The sequence below is a fragment of the Balaenoptera musculus genome, chromosome 7, assembly GCF_009873245.2.
Source record: "Balaenoptera musculus isolate JJ_BM4_2016_0621 chromosome 7, mBalMus1.pri.v3, whole genome shotgun sequence".
Classification (NCBI taxonomy): domain Eukaryota; kingdom Metazoa; phylum Chordata; class Mammalia; order Artiodactyla; family Balaenopteridae; genus Balaenoptera; species Balaenoptera musculus.
Genome location: NC_045791.1, coordinates 53131142 through 53152326, shown reverse-complemented (window position 1 = coordinate 53152326; position 21185 = coordinate 53131142). Strand labels below are relative to the sequence as shown.

The 21185-nt window shown below is 38.5% G+C and overlaps 1 protein-coding gene across 1 annotated transcript; it reads right to left on the bottom strand.

The window, feature by feature from the left end:
- Positions 1–17102: 17102 nt before the first annotated feature.
- LOC118898179 (cofilin-1-like) lies at positions 17103–17715 on the bottom strand. Its single transcript, XM_036858204.1, has one exon. It carries the CDS (start codon positions 17656–17658, stop codon positions 17158–17160), a length of 501 nt encoding a protein of 166 aa, XP_036714099.1. The 5' UTR covers positions 17659–17715; the 3' UTR covers positions 17103–17157.
- Positions 17716–21185: the final 3470 nt, after the last annotated feature.

The window sequence follows — 21185 nt, the reverse complement described above, 5'->3', positions numbered from 1 at the left end:
CATAATGTTAAGAAGAAAACTGAAATCGTTGTCACTAATGATATTATGGATCAAAAACGGAAAACAATCTTTTTATATAATCGTTCTTTCAAAATGGCAAGATTCAGCATTTCTTTCCAAAACCACCTTACCTGTAGATTGGTCAATAGCTGACCGGCAATTATGATCCTTAAAATAAGAAATCAAGAGGAATTTGTCTTAACTGCCGCAAATCTGAAACAGATTTTATGACTTTATGTGACTTTATGGTTGGTTGTAGGGAAGAAATATGTTGAAACATATATGATACTATGAATAAGAAATAAGATGAATATGAATGAGAAATACGATGAAACCTATATATTGTATGACTAATATTTCATATGATCAGCTTGCAGAATTGAGGTTACAGTTTTAAATTGTCCTTGTCTTAGAACTGTTCACACGTATTTATTAAAAATGTCGCAGAATACATGTTTAGCTAGTTTACCTAAAACCTAAATGAATGACTTCTTTCAGAAAGGTAATAATAAAATTACCAAAAAGGAAAAAACATTTTTGTAGGGTTTTCCCGCTCTTTTCATTTTATATTTTACCTTATTCTAAAGGGGATTTAGGAAGTGAATGTTACCACCATAGAATACAATTTCTACAAAAGGAATCTGCTGTCCTCATGTATAGGAAGGAGGCAGCATAGTGGTGTGGAAAGTTCAGTGCCCTACTAGTCTCAGTTCTACTACTTCGTGATTGTGTGACCTTGTTTCATCTATTAAGTGGAGATAATAACCTTCCCAGTCATTACATTGAGTTGTGAAAATCAAATGGAAAAATTTAGGAGAGAGGTTTGTAAACTGTAAAATTCTATATTAATATGAGGTGGTATTAGTATGATACCATTCATTCTAGAATAGGAAATTTGGAAAAGGCATTTTTCTCCATAGAAGAAGGCCATATTACACTGTTAGGAATGAACTAGCAACCGTATGTTTGGTACAGGTTCAACTGCATATGGACTAGTAAATTTTGCCATCGTGTTTTGAAACCTCCGGAAGGGATTTTTTTTTTTTAACATGGTATTAAAAAGATGGTTATCAGAAAGTGGATGTAGGAAATTTGAGATCCAAAAGAAAAATGCAGGTACTTGATGTGTCTTTATTTCAAAATACATACGTCTCTACAGACAGATAAGAATAGCTAGTTAACTCATTTGTTTAGCTCATAGTGCAAATGGTGGGGGTGTGATGTATGAGTTTCAGTTCCCAGAACAATTATCCAGAATCCCCTGTCCAGCTAGATGACTTTCGTATGGGATAAAAGAAAGAAAATAAAAATAGGCCAGCTCATATTGAAAACTACTGTTAGAGGAATAACTTAAGATGCACAGCACCAGCAGTTTGCACATTCCATATTTTAATTCTCATACACTACCCATAGGTGTGTAAACTAGTACTTTTTGAGAAGCAATTTAAAAAATTTAACACGTTTCTATTTGTACATCCTTTGAGGTAGTAGTTCCACTTAAAAGTATTTGTCCTACAAAACTATTTGCACAAGAATGCAAAGATAAATGATCAAAGATGTTCAAGGCAGCATTAATTTTACTGGCACATTGGAAATAGCCTAACCATTCATCAAAAGGGGCTGGCTAATATGTACTGACTTGGGAAAATACTATATAATAGGTTAAAAAATAAGTTACAACATTATATTTTACTTGTATAAAAAAGTGTATTTTGATATAAACATAGAAAACATCTGGAAGCATAACCAACTAGTTTAACTATGGCTCCTTCTAGGAGAGGGAATTTGGAGATGGGGATTAATCAGGGATTTAAAAAAAAAAATACTGTTTGCTTCTTTTAATGAGGATGTATTGGTTTCTTTCATAACTAGAAACTTATCAATCTTTTGGAAGTTTTTAGACATGGTGGCTAACTCTACACTCTACATTCTATAAATTATGATACATAGAATTAAAGAGAAGCAGCTTAATTGGTACAAGGAACAGTTAGTTGAAAATTAATATTTCTAGTTTTGCATTCTGTCATTATTTACAAGCAAAGACTGGTCAAAATGAGGGAAGAGGACTATAATTGCTTATTTTTGTTTACAAAATGACCACCCAGTGATGCCCGCTTTACTTTTTGAAACTATAGTTTGTAAAAATGGCTTTAATTATGTATGTCTATTTAGGGTGACTAACACAGTAATGCCTATGACATTTCACATTTCATAGTTAAAATATTACTTCAAATATTAATTCTTTTTTCCATTCTAGCCAACAGAAAAATGACCATTATTCCTCTGTTTTAAACTTTTTTTTGCTGTTGTTTTGTGTTGTTGTTTTTCAAGGTAGAAGAGCTTCAGGATAGGAGGAGGGTGAAGAAAACTTTATCAAAGCTACTTTGATATTAAATAAATAAGACTAAAAAGTGGTGAAAATTATGACTAGAAATATTTTATTTATTTATTTTCGGCTGTGTTGGGTCTTCGTTTCTGTGAGAGGGCTTTCTCTAGTTGTGGCAAGCGGGGGCCACTCTTCATCGCGGTGCACAGACCTCTCACTATCGCGGCCTCCCTTGTTGCGGAGCACAGGCTCCAGACGCACAGGCTCAGTGGTTGTGGCTCACAGGCCTAGTTGCTCCGCGGCATGTGGGTTCTTCCCAGACCAGGGCTCGAACCCGTGTCCCCTGCATTAGCAGGCAGATTCTCAACCACTGCGGCACCAGGGAAGCCCTAGAAATATTTTAAACTGATATATTGTTTCAGTCATTCTGTCTTTCTTTTTTCTGATTGTAGTAAAAAAATACATAACATAAAATTGACCATCTTAATCATTTTTTTAAAATAAATTTATTTATTTATTTTTAATTTTGGCTGCGTTGGGTTTTCGTTGTTGCGTGCAGGCTTTCTCTAGTTGCAGCGAGTGGGGGCTACTCTTCGTTGCGGAGCACGGGCTCTAGGTGTGCGGGCTTTTTTAGTTGTGGCATGTGGGCTCAGTAGCTGTGGCTCGTGGGCTGTAGAGCGCAGGCTCCATAGCTGTGGCGCACGGGCTTAGTTGCTCTGCAGCATGTGGGATCTTCCCGGACCAGGGCTCGAACCCGCATCTTCTGCATTGGCAGGCGGATTCTTAACCACTGTGCCACCAGGGAAGTCCCATCTTAATCATTTTTAAGCATACAGTTCAGTAGCATTAAGTATATTCACATTGTTGTGAAAGCTGTCGTTCTAATGGGTTGGTTTTCAGGCACTCCCGTAGTAACCTGTTTACCCATATCACTGTGCAAAACAAGACTCTTAACTTCCTATGATCTGGACACACAAAGTGAAGAGCTTTTATACCTGCTATACAGTGCTGTTAAGTGTTTAGTTCATAAACCTCTTCCTTAAAAGAATTATTAAAAAAATAATATAGCTTTATGGTAGTGTTTCTTCTAAACTTTTTTACAAATCAGAATTTTGAAGGAATATATATAGTTGTTAACAAGCTAAACCAACCAATCACTGTGCAAATTAGTAAAAGAATTCTTTCTGAAAATTTTGCTAGAGGGAATCTAGAATTTAATGATCTAAGAGAAAGAAACTGTCATGCTAACCAGCACCATATAATACAAAGAGAACCTGCTTCATCAGGTAAGAAGGGTGTGTTGGTAGGGTTAGGATGCGTTTAAAGAATAAAAGGTTTACTTTTACATATCTTTATAAAGTTAAATTTTGTTGTATATGAGGCAGTTTATGTTACTATAGATATGGTGTTATTTTTTAATAGATTTTAAGAGCAACTAAGGTACTTTGAATAATACAGAATCAGGAATTTTAGAACAAAGTGATTTTAGAAATCAGGTAATGTAGTCATTGTCATGTTTATTTGGTATACATATGCATAAAAACTTTTGCTGATATCTCCTCTTCTATATATCAATATATTTCTACTACTGTTAATTCCTATATTAAATATTACTATTATTAACTTTTTTTATTAATTTATTTATTTTTGGCTGCATTGGGTCTTCGTTGCTGCACGTGGGCTTTCTCTAGTTGCAGCGAGCGGGTACTACTCTTCATTGAGGTGCGCAGGCTTCTCATTGCGGTGGCTTCTCTTGTTGCGGATCATGGGCTCTAGGAGTGCGGGCTTCAGTAGTTGTGGCACGTGGGCTCAGTAGTTGTGGCACGCAGGCTCAGTAGCTGTGGCTCACCGGCTCTAGAGCGCAGGCTCAGTAGTTGTGGCGCATGGGCTTAGTTGCTCCACGGCATGTGGGATCTTCCCAGACTAGGGCTCGAACCTGTGTCCCCTGCATTGGTAGGTGGATTCTTTTTTTTTTTTTTTTTTAATTAATTAATTAATTTATTTATTTTTGGCTGAGTTGGGTCTTCGTTTCTGTGCGAGGGCTTTCTCTAGCTGCAGCAAGCCGGGGCCACTCTTCATCGCGGTGCACAGGCCTCTCACTATCGTGGCCTCTCTTGTTGCGGAGCACAAGCTCCAGACGCGCAGGCTCAGTAGTTGTGGCTCACGGGCCCAGTTGCTCCGCGGCATGTGGGATCTTCCCAGACCAGGGCTCGAACCCGTGTCCCCTGCATTGGCAGGCAGATTCTCAACCACTGCGCCACCAGGGAAGCCCGGTAGGTGGATTCTTAATCACTGCACCACCAGGGAAGTCCTGCTATTATTAACTTTTAATTTTTTTAGACAAAAAAGAATATGAATACTCGTTTTTAATATTTTCTACCCCAGTCAATCACCTGTGCACCCCTGAGATCCCTGACTTAAAAAACCGTTTGCTTGAGGTTTTTTAGCAAGTAACTGATGAAGGTGATACTGTGGTCTAAGTCTCTCAGTTTGGTCCTATGTTTTCCCACTTTTTTTTTCCTTTCTTGCTGTAGAAAGGGCTAATTTCCTTCGTGAAATACATTGCTTTGGGGAGAAAGTCACTATGTCTGGCACGTGGTTGATATCTAATAAGTATTTGTTAAATGACTTTGCAGTAACACCATCAAGAACACAATTAACCCCCAAAACAACTAAGCTTCCGCTTTTGTTCAAGCACTTCATGGTTCCTGGTATTGGAAACTGCTGTTTCCTTGCTTTAAAATAAACATCCTTGAGCATGTGATTAGAATCAGACTAAAAACTACCTTATCCATATTTAACCCATTACTACCAACATGTGTATAACACAGGTATTTTTCTATTAAATTGTTCTCTGGATGTCATCAGGGAGTAGGGTGTGTCATCAATACAATCGCCAGGAGATGATCTTTTGCCAGAGTAAATTTATCCCTGGTACAATGGCTCCAAAGACAAAATTCTGTGGGACACAGGTGTTCTTGTAGCAAGCCCAGATCATCAGAAGCCCCAGCGTTCCCCAGAGAATTTTAACCCAGATTAAATTCTAGCTTTCTTACAAAGCTCTAAGAAAGCCTAGCTTACCCTCCTTCATCAGAGCTTACCCTCCTTCTCTATACCTCCTTCTCTATCTCTCAGTCAGTTAGGCACCCAAACGTTTAGGACTAAATGTATGCTGCCTTCTCCCCAAACCCAGGCCCTATTTGGAGTCTACTTACAGAGTCCAAGGGAGGTATTGGGTAAGTGGTACAGTAGGTATAACGTCTCTTCCTCCTTTTCTCCCTGGGTTTCCTGCAACAAACAGGAGTGAGGCCAGGCTGTTACTTGCAGCGGCCCCACGTTTCACCCCAAGTGACGCTTGTATGCTCTTCTCTCACTTCTCTCCATTTGGCTTCATTGAGGCCTGCTGTATCTGGGGCCTGCTGTGTTGACTCACCAAAGTGGGCCTGCGTATCACAGAAGGATTGCCTCACTTTCTGATCTGTCCTCCTAGGGGATAATTATGAATAATCACGTTCGCCAGTCTTAAGCCTGTTTACCTCTTATTGATAACTCCTCCAGAGCTGGAACTGTATTATCTTCATCCCTGAGTTCTTACTTGAAGTGAGAACAAATGCTTTTAACTAACATTTACTGAAGATTTTTATTCAGATTAACTGTTGTACTGAATACATTTAACATTTAAGTTTGCCTTTATCCTGTCTTCTTAGGCCCACTCTCATGTTTGTCTCCCTCCCCTCCTCTGCCTGGCCCTTAAGGACTATTCCTATATAAATGAAATTATCTCTTTCCTGAAATACTGTGTTATATTCTCATTTTATGAAATCTTATCTAAAAATCTGAATGTTAACTTTAAAAAAACATGTAATATTCTCAATTAAGGATGAATACTTGGAAAAACAAAAACTACTTTAAAAAAGTTTTAAGAATAATCTCAAGGGATTCCTAAGATATTTAAAAATATTAACAAATAATTATAACATTTTATGTTATATAAGTTTTGTTAGACCAAGATCACAAGAAAAACCAGGACGAAATTTTCTTTTTCAAAAAATTGTGGCTGCACATCTACATTGTCCTTGGATATGTAGAAGCCCTGCTGAGCTAAATTGTATGTTTCTTTCATTTGGTAAAGATTTTTGCTATTTTTTCCTTTTCAAGTGGATTTTCAAGTTATTTTATTCTCAGATTTTGAACTTCACATTGTTCTTTTGAGTAAAATACACAGAAGGACTGCATCAGGGAGATGACAAATGTCATTTAAATAGTATCAGTATGATTTAATTATCTTAGGTTTTGCTTTGCTTACTGTTAAATAAAATAAATTAGATAATATGTTTAAATGCTAAATGACAATTTTATTTACTATTGGGAGACTTAATTGTATGTGAGTCCATATCTAAGCACAAATGAAAATTGCACAGTTATATGTTTAGTACATTACAACACGTTATCCATTTATTAAAGGTATATAAATACTTATCTAAATCATCATTGTGACAGATAAGAATAATAGCTGTAATTTGAAAGGTCATTCTTTGGTGATCCTTACTTTATTTTTATGCTGTCTAGTTCATATATATTTCTCATTGGGGTTATATAGAGTTGAGATTTTTAAAAAGATAGGCATAAACTTTTTATCTTTTGCCAGGCTTGGGTTAAGAAGGGGTTAAAGAATTCCTAGGTATGATATCAATATGCCACAGGAAATTCTTACCCTGCTCCAGTGTCCTAAAATAGTCCAATGTGGGAGGAAGACTTCATAAATTAGAGTCTTTGTATAAATACAGCAATGATGCTATAGAAATTGGAGTCAGAATAGGTTTTGGTAGATGATTTCACATCGGGTGGGCCTAAAGGAATCTTCACTAGGGGGCTCAAAGACATGTTCTCTGAAATATCTGCACTATTAACAATTATATGTATAGACTCCCTGCAAACTGGAATGATTGCAGATAATGGAAAAAGACAAGCATAATACTCAATTTTTAATGGAAAGGGGAGGAACTGAAAGATCACACTCCATTTAGTCTTCTTTGAAATGCTATGGTGTTAATCTTTGAAAAACAACAACAACCAAAAAACCAAAAGACAAAAAAACATGATTTATAAGTCCACAGAGGGTGACCAAGTATCCATTGTCTAACATGGATTTGTGAAAAGCAATCTTGCTAAATAAACTTATTTTACTTCTTAAAACAAATAAATGGCAAAAAGAAGTATGTATAATAGTATGTTTGATTAGATACATGATCATTGCTGACCCTATGCAAAATTATGTTTTAGAGAAAATTCAGTTATCTGCTCCTGGCTTTGTTTAATATATTCAGATTACTCATACAATTGTACTTGCTATATATGTACAGTTTCAAGTTCTGATTCATTCACTTTACATTATATCATAAACTGCATACTACTCTTACTTTTATGTGACCAAGTTACTAAGGAATCTGAACTTCGTGGCGATATAAACATAAAATGTTGTATTTTTCCTCTAGTCACTGCTCCCACTGTACTATGTTGAATACCCTTTCCCCCCAGGCAGATTCCATAGTTTTCTGCTCTTTTAAGTTACTCAAAGTCTAGCCTGGCCTAGTTTAAAACTTTGGTATTTTAAAACCCCCTCCATTGTGGGCCAGACTTGCAGCCACAAGGGATGTGAAATGAAGAAGGGAATATAACCAATTTTTCACTCGTTCTCCCTCGTCAAGCCCCTAAAGATTGGGCTGGGGAGAGTGTCTGGTTCTAGGATATGTTGTCCTCTTTCTTTTTCAAGGCTAATTCCTCTGGTATTGGGGGCTAGAAGTAGGAATAGAGGAGAAATGAATCTTGCTCTCTGTCTTGGTCATCTCTGCTTCTCCGGCTGACATTGACTGCTCTCAATGCTCTTACTGCCTCTCCCATAGCACACATTCTTAATTCCTTCAGTGAGCAGAAAGGGGCCTCCGTATTGTACCAATTCCCTGATAAGGAAACTCCGGCAACTTGCTGCTGTTATTTACTTTGTTAGTAGCCCTCCCTTTTGGGTGGAACGCTGCAAAAGCAATTCAAGCCCCAATATCTTCCTGGTGTCACTTGACCTACAAGAAATTCATGTATCACCTCTTGTGTGCAACCAGTGTCCCCAATGCAGTGGACACACATAGTCTTATCAGCTATCATATCATCACAGGATAATGAAATTTAAAATGTTAGCCAGTGCCAATGCTCTTCATATAAGGTGGGGGTGGGATGGGGAGTGATAATAATATAAAGTATAGCTGCTATTGAACCCCCATTCTTTTATTTTTTATTCAAACAGAAAGTCACAAAAATTATAATCATCCTCATCAGTTCACTCAGTCCCATGTAATTAATTTTTTTTCATCTTGATCTTTTGTTAACACTTTTATGAATTCATCAGTTTTCCATTAGAGTTCTGAAAATGCTTATTCATTCAGTTCAGCAGTATAGTCAGTTACCAGAAACCTGTACTTGTCAGAGTCTTTTCCATGAATTCCTTGAAGATGAAACCCTTTTATAGGAACATTTTTGCGAAAACATCAGAGTACACCCAGAAGTGTCTGTAAATGACAAAAGACTTAAAAAATGACCATGGTTAAAGATTTGATGATAGTTCATAATAATGCAATTGACAAGGAAACTTAGTTATTTCTGAGATATACATTTTAAAGTAATAACTAGAATTATGACTTATAACATTATACCAGAACATATAAGATTTTTAGAAATTTCATGTAATGTCTGAAACATTTATATTAACATATTTCCATACAAATAAACCAAAGAAAGTTTAGTATTAGTTGTTTTTTTTGTTTGTTTTTTTATACTGCAGGTTCTTATTACTCATCAATTTTATACACATCAGTGTATACATGTCAATCCCAATCGCCCAATTCAGCACACCACCATCCCCACCCCACCGCGGTTTTCCCCCCTTGGTGTCCATACGTTTGTTCTCTACATCTGTGTCTCAACTTCTGCCCTGCAAACCGGTTCACCTGTACCATTATTCTAAGTTCCACATACATGCGTTAATATACGATATTTGTTTTTCTCTTCCTGACTTACTTCACTCTGTATGACAGTCTCTAGATCCATCCACGTCTCAACAGATGACTCAATTTCGTTCCTTTTTATGGCTGAGTAATATTCCGTCGTATATATGTACCACAACTTCTTTATCCATTCCTCTGTCGATGGGCATTTAGGTTGCTTCCATGTCCTGGCTATTATAAATAGTGCTGCAATGAACACTGGGGTGCATGTGTCTTTTTGAATTATGGTTTTCTCTGGGTATATGCCCAGTAGTGGGATTGCTGGGTCATATGGTAATTCTATTTTTAGTTTTTTAAGGAACCTCCATATTGTTCTCCATAGTGGCTGTATCAATTTACATTCCCACCAACAGTGCAAGAGGGTTCCCTTTTCTCCACACCCTCTCCAGCATTTGTTGTTTGTAGATTTTCTGATGGTGCCCATTCTAACTGGTGTGAGGTGATACCTCATTGTAGTTTTGATTTGCATTTCTCTAATAATTAGTGATGTTGAGCAGCTTTTCATGTGCTTCTTGGCCATCTGTATGTCTTCTTCAGAGAAATGTCTATTTAGGTCTTCTGCCCATTTTTGGATTGGGGTGTTTGTTTCTTTAATATTGAGCTGCATGAGCTGTTTATATATTTTGGAGATTAATCCTTTGTCCATTGATTCGTTTGCGAATATTTTCTCCCATTCTGAGGGTTGTCTTTTCGTCTTGTTTATGGTTTCCTTTGCTGTGCAAAAGCTTTGAAGTTTCATTAGGTCCCATTTGTTTATTTTTGTTTTTATTTCCTTTACTCTAGGAGGTGGATCAAAAAATTCTTGCTGTGATTTATGTCAAAGAGGGTTCTTCCTATGTTTTCCTCTAAGAGTTTTATAGTGTCCAGTCTTACATTTAGGTCTCGAATCCATCTTGAGTATATTTTTGTGTATGGTGTTAGGGAGTGTTCTAATTTCATTCTTTTACATGTAGCTGTCCAGTTTTCCCAGCACCATGTATTGAAGACACTGTCTTTTCTCCATTGTATATCTTTGCCTCCTTTGTCATAGATTAGTTGAGCATAGGTGCGTGGGTTTATCTCTGGGCTTTCTATCTTGTTCCATTGATCTATGTTTCTGTTTTTGTGCCAGTACCATATTGTCTTGATTACTGTAGCTTTGTAATATAATCTGAAGACAGGGAGTCTGATTCCTCCAGCTCCGTTTTTTCCCCTCAAGACTGCTTTGGCTATTCGGGGTCTTTTGTGTCTCCATACAAATTCTGAGATGATTTTTTCTAGTTCCATAAAAAATGCCATTGGTAATTTGATAGGGATTGCATTGAATCTGTAGATTGCTTTGGGTAGTATAGTCATTTTCACAATATTGATTCTTCCAATCCAAGAACGTGGTATATCTCTCCATCTGTTGGTATCATCTTTAATTTCTTTCGTCAGTGTCTTATAGTTTTCTGCATACAGGTCTTTTGTTTCCCTAGGTAGGTTTATTCCTAGGTATTTTAATACTTTTGTTGCAATGGTAAATGGGAGTGTTTCCATAATTTCTCTTTCAGATTTTTCATCATTAGTGTATAGGAATGCAAGAGATTTCTGTGCATTAATTTTGTATCCTGCAACTTTACCAAATTCACTGATTAGCTCTAGTAGTTTTCTGGTGGCATTTTTAGGATTTTCTATGTATAGTATCATGTCATCTGCAAACAGTGACAGTTTTACTTCTTCTTTTCCAATTTGTATTCCTTTTATTTCTTTTCTTTTCTGATTGCCGTGGCTAGGACTTCCAAAACTATGTTGAATAATAGTGGTGAGAGTGGACATCCTTGTCTCGTTCCTGATCTTAGAGGAAATGCTTTCAGTTTTTCACCATTGAGAATGATGTTTGCTGTGGGTTTGTCGTATATGGCCTTTATTATGTTGAGTTAGTTTCCCTCTGTGCCCACTTTCTGGAGACTTTTTATCATAAATGGGTGTTGAATTTTGTCAAAAGCTTTTTCTGCATCTATTGAGATGATCATATGGTTTTTATTCTTCAATTTGTTAATATGGTGTATCGCATTGATTGATTTGCATATATTGAAGAATCCTTGCATCCCTGGGATAAATCCCACTTGATCATGGTGTATGATCCTTTTAATGTGTTGTTGGATTCTGTTTGCTAGTATTTTGCTGAGGATTTTTGCATCTATATTCATCAGTGATATTGGTCTGTAATTTTCTTTTTTTGTAGTATCTTTGTCTGGTTTTGGTATCAGGGTGATGGTGGCCTCATAGAATGAGTTTGGGAGTGTTCTTTCCTCTGCAATTTTTGGGAAGAGTTTGAAAAGGATGGGTGTTAGCTCTTCTCTAAATGTTTGATAGAATTCACCTGTGAAGCCATCTGGTCCTGGACTTTTGTTGTTGGAAGATTTTTAATCACAGTTTCAATTTCATTACTTGTGATTGGTCTGTTCATATTTTCTGTTTCTTCCTGGTTCAGTCTTGGAAGCTTATACCTATCTAAGAATTTGTCCATTTCTTCCACGTTGTCCATTTTATTGGCATAGAGTTGCTTGTAGTAGTCTCTTAGGATGCTTTGTATTTCTGAGGTGTCTGTTGTAACTTCTCCTTTTTCATTTCTAATTTTATTGATTTGAGTCCTCTTCCTCTTTTTCTTGATGAGTCTGGCTAATGGTTTATCAATTTTGTTTATCTTCTCAAAGAACCAGCTTTTAGTTTTATTGATCTTTGCTATTGTTTTCTTTGTTTCTATTTCATTTATTTCTGCTCTTTCCTTCTGCTAACTTTCTGCTAACTTTGGGTTTTGTTTGTTCTTCTTTCTCTAGTTCCTTTAGGTGTAAGGTTAGATTGTTTACTTGAAATTTTTCTTGTTTCTTGAGGTACGTTTGTATAGCTATACACTTCCCTCTTAGAACTGCTTTTGCTGCATTGCATAGGTTTTGGATCGTCGTGTTTTCATTGTCATTTGTCTCTAGGTATTTTTTGATTTCCTCTTTGATTTCTTCAGTGATCTCTTGGTTATTTAGTAACGTATTGTTTAGCCTCCATGTGTTTGTGTTTTTTACGTTTTTCTCCCTGTAATTCATTTCTAATCTCATAGCGTTGTGGTCAGAAAAGATGCTTGATATGATTTCAATTTTCTTAAATTTACTGAGGCTTGATTTGTGACCCAAGATGTGATCTATCCTGGAGAATATTCCATGCACACTTGAGAAGAAAGTGTAATCTGCTGTTTTTGGTTGGAATGTCCTATAAATATCAATTAAATCTCTCTGGTCTATTGTGTCATTTAAAGCTTCTGTTTCCTTATTTATTTTCATTTTGGATGATCTGTCCATTGGTGTAAGTGAGGTGTTAAAGTCCCCCACTATTATTGTGTTACTGTCGATTTCCTCTTTTATGGCTGTTAGCAGTTGCCTTATGTATTGAGGTGCTCCTATGTTGGCTGCATATATATTTATAATTGTTATATCTTCTTCTTGGATTGATCCCTTGATCATTATGTAGTGTCCTTCCTTGTCTCTTGTAACATTCTTTATTTTAAAGTCTATTTTATCTGATATGAGTATAGCTACTCCAGCTTTCTTTTGATTTCCATTTGCATGGAATATCTTTTTCCATCCCCTCACTTTCAGTCTGTATGTGTCCCTAGATCTGAAGTGGGTCTCTTGTAGACAGCATATATATGGGTCTTGTTTTTGTATCCATTCATCAAGCCTGTGTCTTTTGGTTGGAGCATTTAATCCATTCACGTTTAAGGTAATTATTGATATGTATGTTCCTATGACCATTTTCTTAATTGTGTTGGGTTTGTTTTTGTAGGTCCTTTTCTTTCCTGGTGTTTCCCACTTAGAGAAGTTCCTTTAGCGTTTGTTGTAGAGCTGTTTTGGTGGTGCTGAATTCTCTTAGCTTTTGCTTGTCTGTAAAGCTTTTGATTTCTCCATCAAATCTGAATGAGATCCTTGCTGGGTAGAGTAATCTTGGTTGTAGGTTCTTCCCTTTCATCACTTGAAGTATATCATGCCCCTCCCTTCTGGCTTGTAGAGTTTCTGCTGAGAAATCAGCTGTTAACCTTATGGGAGTTCCCTTGTATGTTATTTCTCATTTTTCCCTTGCTGCTTTCAATAATTTTTCTTTGTCTTTAATTTTTGCCAATTTGATTACTATGTGTCTCAGCGTGTTTCTCCTTGGGTTTCTCCTGTATGGGACTCGCTGCACTTCCTGGACTTGGGTGGCTATTTCCTTTCCCACGTTAGGGAGGTTTTCAACTATGATCTCTTCAAATATTTTCTCTGGTCCTTTCTCTCTCTCTTCTCCTTCTGGGACCCCTATAATGTGAATGTTGTTGCATTTAATGTTGTCCCAGAGGTTTCTTAGTCTGTCTTCATTTCTTTTCATTCTTTTTTCTTTATTCTGTTCTGCAGCAGTGAATTCCACCATTCTGTCTTCCAGGTCACTTATCCGTTCTTCTGCCTCAGTTATTCTGCTATTGATTCCTTCTAGTGTAGTTTTCATTTCAGTTATTGTATTGTTCATCTCTGTTTGTTTGTTCTTTAATTCTTCTAGGTCTTTGTTAAACATTTCTTGCATCTTCTCGATCTTTGCCTCCATACTTTTTCCGAGGTCCTGGATCATCTTCACTATCATTATTCTGAATTCTTTTTCTGGAATGTTGCCTATCTCCACTTTATTTAGTTGTTTTTCTGGGGTTTTATCTTGTTCCTTCATCTGGTACATAGCCCTCTGCCTTTTCATCTTGTCTATCTTTCTGTGAATGTGGTTTTTGTTCCACAGGCTGCAGGATTGTAGTTCTTGCTTCTGCTGTCTGCCCTCTGGTGGATGAGGCTATCTAAAAGGCTTGGTGGGAGGGACTGGTGGTGGGTAGAGCTGACTGTTGCTCTGGTGGGCAGAGCTCAGTAAAACTTTAATTCACTTGACTGTTGATGGGTGGGGCTGTGTTCCCTCCCTGTTGGTTGTTTGGCCTGAGGCAACCCAACACTGGAGCCTACCTGGGCTCTTTGGTGGGGCTAATGACAGACTCTGGGAGGGCTCACACCAAGGAGTACTTCCTAGAACCTCCACTGTCAGTGTCCTTGTACCCACGGTAAGCCACAGCCGCACCCCCCCCCCCCCCGCCTCTTCAGGAGACCCTCCAACACCAGCAGGTAGGTCTGGTTCAGTCTCCCCTGGGATCACTGCTCCTTCCCCTGGGTCTCGATGCGCACACTACTTTGTGTGTGCCCTCCAAGAGTGGAGTCTCTGTTTCCCCCAGTCCTGTCGAAGTCCTGCAATCAATTCCCACTAGGTTTCAAAGTCTGATTCTCTAGGAATTCTTCCTCCCGTTGCTGGACCCCCAGGTTGGGAAACCTGACGTGGGGCTCAGAACCTTCACTCCAGTGGGTGGACTTTTGTGGTATAAGTGTTCTCCAGTCTGTGAGTCACCCCCCCCAGCAGTTATGGGATTTGATTTTACTGTGATTGCGCCCCTCCTACCGTCTCATTGCGGCTTCTCCTTTGTCTTTGGATGTGGGGTATCTTTTTTGGTGAGTTCCAGTGTCTTCCTGTCGATGATTGTCCAGCAGCTAGTTGTGATTCTGGTGTTCTCGCAAGAGGGAGTGAGAGCACGTCCTTCTACTCCGCCATCTTGTGAACCCCCATTCTGTAGGTGGCCTTGAGACATAAGCTGATAATTATAACTTCATTTTTCAACCCTTCATTGCATGTCCTATTATCCCTCTAAGCTCCTCGACTGGGTCTGATTCTTTATCTAGTCCAGCACCTAAACCTTAGTTCCCAAATGATCTGAATCCACTATGGTCTTATCTTTGGACTTATCTCATATTGGCTATCTTTACTGAGTTGCCTCAGTTGGGTTTCAGACATAGTCATTCTTGCCCTATTGTATAGCAGCAACTGAGTTTCCCTTTGATGATCAGGATTAATCACCACATGGCTATGGCGACTCTTTTCTGCTTTTAATTCTACAGCTCCAGAAGCCGAAAATATCCAGTGGGCAGTTTCAGTTTCCAATTCATCTGAACCTTGATGGTGTTTCCTGATGGAAGCATTCCTCCCTCGGATATAGGACCTCGAAAACCATGAGCCCAATGTTGCTGGGAAGAAAGGCAAAAATTTCTTCAGTGGGTTACTTGGTGTGATAGTGAGAGGGCAATTTTACTTCCTCTTTTAGTACATGGATTTGTGTGTTCCAGCTACATGAGATCGTCTTTTTATCTCCAATGTTCTGATATTTTATAATGTGCCTTGGTATTGAACCTTTTTCATTCATTGTTCTGGATACACAGAGGGTACTTTGAAACTCAAAACTCATCCTTTGGATTTGGAAAATTCTCTTATTTTTATTTGATAATTTCTTCCCCATAATTTAAAATCTCTATTTTCTCTGGAGATCCTAGTCGTCAACTATTAGGCCCCCTGGTTTAGCTCTCTATATTTAAATATTTTCTGCCATTCTTTGTGTATTGCCCTATTTTCTGAGAGATTTTCACAACATTTTTATTACAATCCTTTTACTAACCATTTTATTACCACTTCCTAGCTGTATAACATTGGGAAAGTTGCTTAATATCTCAGTCTGTTTCCTCATCTTTGAAATGGAGATAATAGCATGAAATAACCATACTTCACAGGGTTTTTTTGAGGATAGAGTCATACAAATTGCTTAGAATATTCTCTGACGCATAGTAAGTACTGTACAGTAAATATTAGTTAATATTAGGTATTCACCAGTATCTTGTGAATTTGGTTAGTGTAAGTGATCTTTGGGCCATTTAGAAGACAATTTCTAACCAGATCCTGACCTTGGTGACTTTACCACATTAGGCCTTTTTTAAGAGGACCAAATAGTTGGCCTTTGGCAATCATGCCTCTCTATCTCATTATGTCCTTCAAATGCAACCATTTTTGCCTGTCTCTGTATTTGTGCTTACATGGGTATATTTTGTAATGTAAAATTACATGTAATATCTTGTAAGAAACTCTTATTCTTAAAAAGGGAAATGATGAGGGAAACATGGTAATTCATGAAGATGGTCTGCCCCAGAAGTGTGCATTTATTCTTTTATTAAGCATCTTTATTTAACACTGCTATGTGTCTAGCGCTGTGCTAATTGCTAGGGATACAGAGATTTTTGTTTTGTCTTTTTCTTAATTACTTGTATTGAGCATCTACTATGCTTGAGAATCTATGTGAGTTCACGGTCTACGGCAGCATTTTTTTTTTTCCCATTAGTGAGCCTTTTCATTGTTGTGCGTTTTTTTTGTTTTTTGTTTTTAATTGAGGGTCCCTTAGTGGTCCTGCTTCCATGAGTGGCTGTGACCAGGGGAAAAGGGGAGGGAAACCAGGCGGCGCAGGGTGGGGTCATCTCCACAACATTCCATTTATACACAGAACTAAACAGACAAGCAGAGTCACTATTGCAGTTAGAAGTTGGCAGCATGGAAAAAGGGAGGAACAAGTGGGGAACTGGGGTGTTGTTAAAAAAAATACAGGTCCCCCCACAAACAGGGGTTCCTGGGGGGGAACTTGGTCTGTTTCAACCCAAGAGGAATCAGAAGATCAAAAGCGGTTTGGGAAGGCCAGAACCGTCAGGGATGGAGGGAGGAGGTGGAGGAAGGTCCAGGGGGTGCGGAGACTGTTTGGTAACTGGGGTGAAGGGACTGCCCTCCCCCTGCTGGGATCCCCCCAGCCCCTCCTGTCTGGCAGGAAGGGGGCGGCCTGCAGCTCCCATGGGCAGGTCTGGGGCTGCCAGATGCTCCAGGCAGGGGGCTGGAGGGGGCTCACAAAGGCTTGCCGTCCAGGGAGATGATGGCACTGCCCCCCAGCTTCTCTGCCAGGGTGCAGCAGTCCTTGACCTCCTCATAGCAGTTTGCTTGCAATTCATGCTTGATCCCCGTCAGCTTCTTCTTGATGGCGTCCTTGGAGCTGGCATAGATCATTTTGCTCTTAAGGGGTGCACACTCAGGGGCCCAGAAGATGAACACTAGCTCCTCCTTCTTGCTCTCCTTGGTCTCATAGGTTGCGTCATAGAGGGCGTAGCGGCAGTCCTTGTCTGGCAGCCTCTTGACAAAGGTGGCGTAGGGGTCGTCTACAGTCTGGCCCACATCACCTGCCAGGATCTCCTTGCCCTCCTCCAGGATGATGTTCTTCTTGTCCTCGCTCAGGCAGAAGAACACTGCCTTCTTGCGCTTCTTCACCTCCTCTGGTGTCGACGACTTACGCACCTTCATGTCGTTGAACACTTTGGTGACCCCATCAGAGACAGCCACACCAGAGGCCATGTTTCTGGAAGAGAAAAGGAGATAACAAGGAGAGCCAGAAAAGACAAGAGCCGCTACTGCAGCATTTTTAAAGTATGGGTCGTGAAATCAATTCAGAATGTTGAAAATAGAATTAGAAAAAAAAAAAATAGAATAGTACAGAATAGTAAATACCAGAGTATGTTGCATGTAATAAAGTTCAATATTGCTTCATGAAGTTTTTACTTCAGTGTGTACTGGGGTTGTGATAAAAAATGTATTTTTTACTATTTAGGTCTGGGGCAATAAAGTTTGAAAGCCACCAGTGGAAAAGACAATAAGCAAAGAGGTATTTACAGCACAATGTGATAAATATGATGGGGAGGTCTATGACGGGTGAAAAAGGGGTGTTAAGGATTGTTTTCTGGAGGAAGAGATTCTTGATCTGTATCTTAAAGGATAGGCCAATTGTAATAAATGTGGAGTAAAATATCTCCAGTAAAGGAAGTAGCATAAAAACTCAAAAATCTTTGTGACTAAAGGAACAAGTATAGTAGTAAGATATAAGTAAGAGAAAGGGGCCGGATCAGGAAGCTTCTATTCTTTATCATACTGAGGAGCTTGGATTTTATATTGAAGTCGCTAGAGAGCCACTAAAGGATGGGGAAGTGACAAGATTTAGTATCTGTTTTATATTGAACAGTTGACAGCACTGTGGAGAATGGATTTGAGGATAGTGACAGGAGGCAGAAAGTGGAGAACTGGAGGCGTGGGAGAGCAATTAGGAGGCATAATGAAGGCCATTATAATCAAAAGAAGAGATTTTAAAAAGACTGAAGAGGATGGAAAACACAGGACTGGGCAGCTATTTGGATGTGAGGGGTAAGGAAGAGTCTGATACCCAGCTTTCTGGCTTGAGCCACTAAGACAATGGTAATGGTCTTTACTTAGGAAATATAACAGGACTAATGGCTAGTGGTTGAACAACCAGGTAAGAATAATCAATAAACATTTAAGTAGTACCTACATAGTTAATGTCAAGCATTTAGATAAGTGTTAGGGCCAAGGGTGTGGATGAAGGAGGAAGGATAGGGTAATAAGACATACCCTGGAAGAAACAGAGAAATCACGAATTCAAGAAGTGGCAAATTATGGTTTCCGTGAAACCTTCTGTATATCACCCAGCTGGAATTGATATTTTCTTTTTCTAAACCTGTATTGCATAAATTTACCACACAGTTAAGCATATGCATTGTTAATTAATGGTTTTACCTATGTTTTGTCTTAATACATTGTAAGATCTTTATGGAGAGGAATAATTAGGTTCCCTTCAAATTTCCTGCTTATGGATATCAATAATAAGCCAATACTATGTCTAAGAGATGGAGTAGAACTTCATAGCCATATAGAATTCCATATGATGAAATGTCCTTTCATCCCTTCATGGTTCTCTAGTATGTTTGAACAAAAGGGGATTTGTCTCATCTACTACTGAGCAGTTTCTTCTCTGTGATCCATGTCCCCTCTTTACCACCCAGTATGCCTTGGGTTATACTCACTTGGCTGCTGTTCCCTACCTAGAACTCTGAGCCTACTGTCTTCGATGAAATGATGTTGCTGCTACTGCCACATGGATCTCAGTGAAGGGGTGATATGAGGAAGGCTACACTTCCCATTACTGCGCCTTAATTTTCCTTCCACACCATCAACACAAAACTAGTTCACATAAAATGCTTTATTGAGGGGCTGGGGATGATTAAAGGAAGTATAACTGCTGACTGTTTTATTACCCATCCTCATCATGAACTGTCCAGGTAAGCCCATCCATCCATCCAGGCTGATGGAAGAACAGGATGAGCAAACAATGTTTTCTGGGGCTTCTTTCCAAGTAGTAAAAGTGCGAGATAATACAAGCAAGACCATGTAGATCTGTTACTCCATAATTTCTTCCCATGCTGACTTGCCCGGAGTCACAGAAGAAGCATCAGGTCAGCATTACCCGGAAGCTTCCTCAAAAGCACAAAATATAGTTAACCCCCCCCCCTTTTTTTTTTTTGGTATTTTGGCCACACCACGCAGCATGTAGGATGGTTCCCCAAACCCAGGCCTCCACAGTGAAAGCACTGAATCCTAACCACTAGGCCACCAGGGAACTCCCTAGTTAACCATTTTTATACATAAGTTTATTCTTATCCATTGTGACATCTTTTGAAGTACAAAGACCTTATACCATGGTGAAGACCTCTTAATTATTTATTTCATTTTCATGTACTTTTTTCTTATCATATTGTCATTACCTTAAGGTGCTATATATACTATTGTCAGGGCTACTGGGAATGGAAAGTGCAGAATACTACTTTGACTGAGACCTTTTAACAGTTCTTGGTCAAGTTCCTTCTGTGTTCTCAGCTTCTGATATTTTCCAATCAAAAGAATGCCAATCATTCCACAATTCTGCCCGCTTTTCCTCCTTGATTTGTCTCTTTCCACAAGGTCTAACTGTCCTCAAGTTTCAGCTCTTTCATGTTGTTTCTCCAGAACTTTCTAACTTAAATTTCCTGATTATTCTTCTGGTCAGTACAATTTTATGCTGATCAGTACTACATTGCATTACGTTATTCCTTTATAGCAATTCTTCAGAAGGAGTTTCTTCCTGGGCATACCCTGGTTCCTAGCTTCCTTGTCTTGAGATTTGTGGCCCTCTCTTCCTTAAGGAGTCCTTTTTATAGGTCTCCCACTGCAAATCTGCCCTCCCCTTTTTTGAAACTTCCACATTCTTCCTCTCATTTTCCTGTGGGTAACTATTAGACCAAACAGACACATAGACACAAGCACACACAACTTCCAAGGACATATAATTACTGTCTGAATCCATGTTAAGGAAAACATTTTTTTCCTCAATGCAATATAGTCTTCATAGATTTCGCTACCCATACTAGAGATATATTATTTGTCAAGCAGTTTCAGTTTCTTTTCCCTACCCTGCAACAATGCACAGAGACCTGTCAGTGTTTAAGAAACAAGGTCCATTACAATTTCTAGCCAAATAACAGAATTACATAACTGGATAGCCATCTTCAGTATCAAAAGACCCAGCATGATTTTCCCCAGCATTTTATTATGAAAATTTTCAAAAGTATACAAAAGTTGAAAGAATTTTTAAAGTGAATTCCCAAATACCACCCCCCCCCAAGTTAGGTATAACATGTCTATCTATCTATCCGTCCATCCATTGTCTTATTTCTTTTATGGATTTCAAAGTAAATTTAATATACCAGTACTCTTCTCCTTAAATACTTCATGTAATTACCTACCTAGTTCAATATTTATTTACAGATTTTTTTTCTTTTGAGGAAAAATTGACACACAGTGAAATGTATAAACCTTAAGTGTACAGTCCCTAAATTTTGGAAGATACATACATCTATAACCTAAACCCCTGGCAAGACATAGACGATTACTATTACTCCAGATAGTTCCCTCATGCCTCTTTCCAGTCAGTTCCTCTCCCTAAGCAACCATGGTTCTGCTTTTTCCCACCATAGATTAGTTTTGTTTGTTCTAGAACT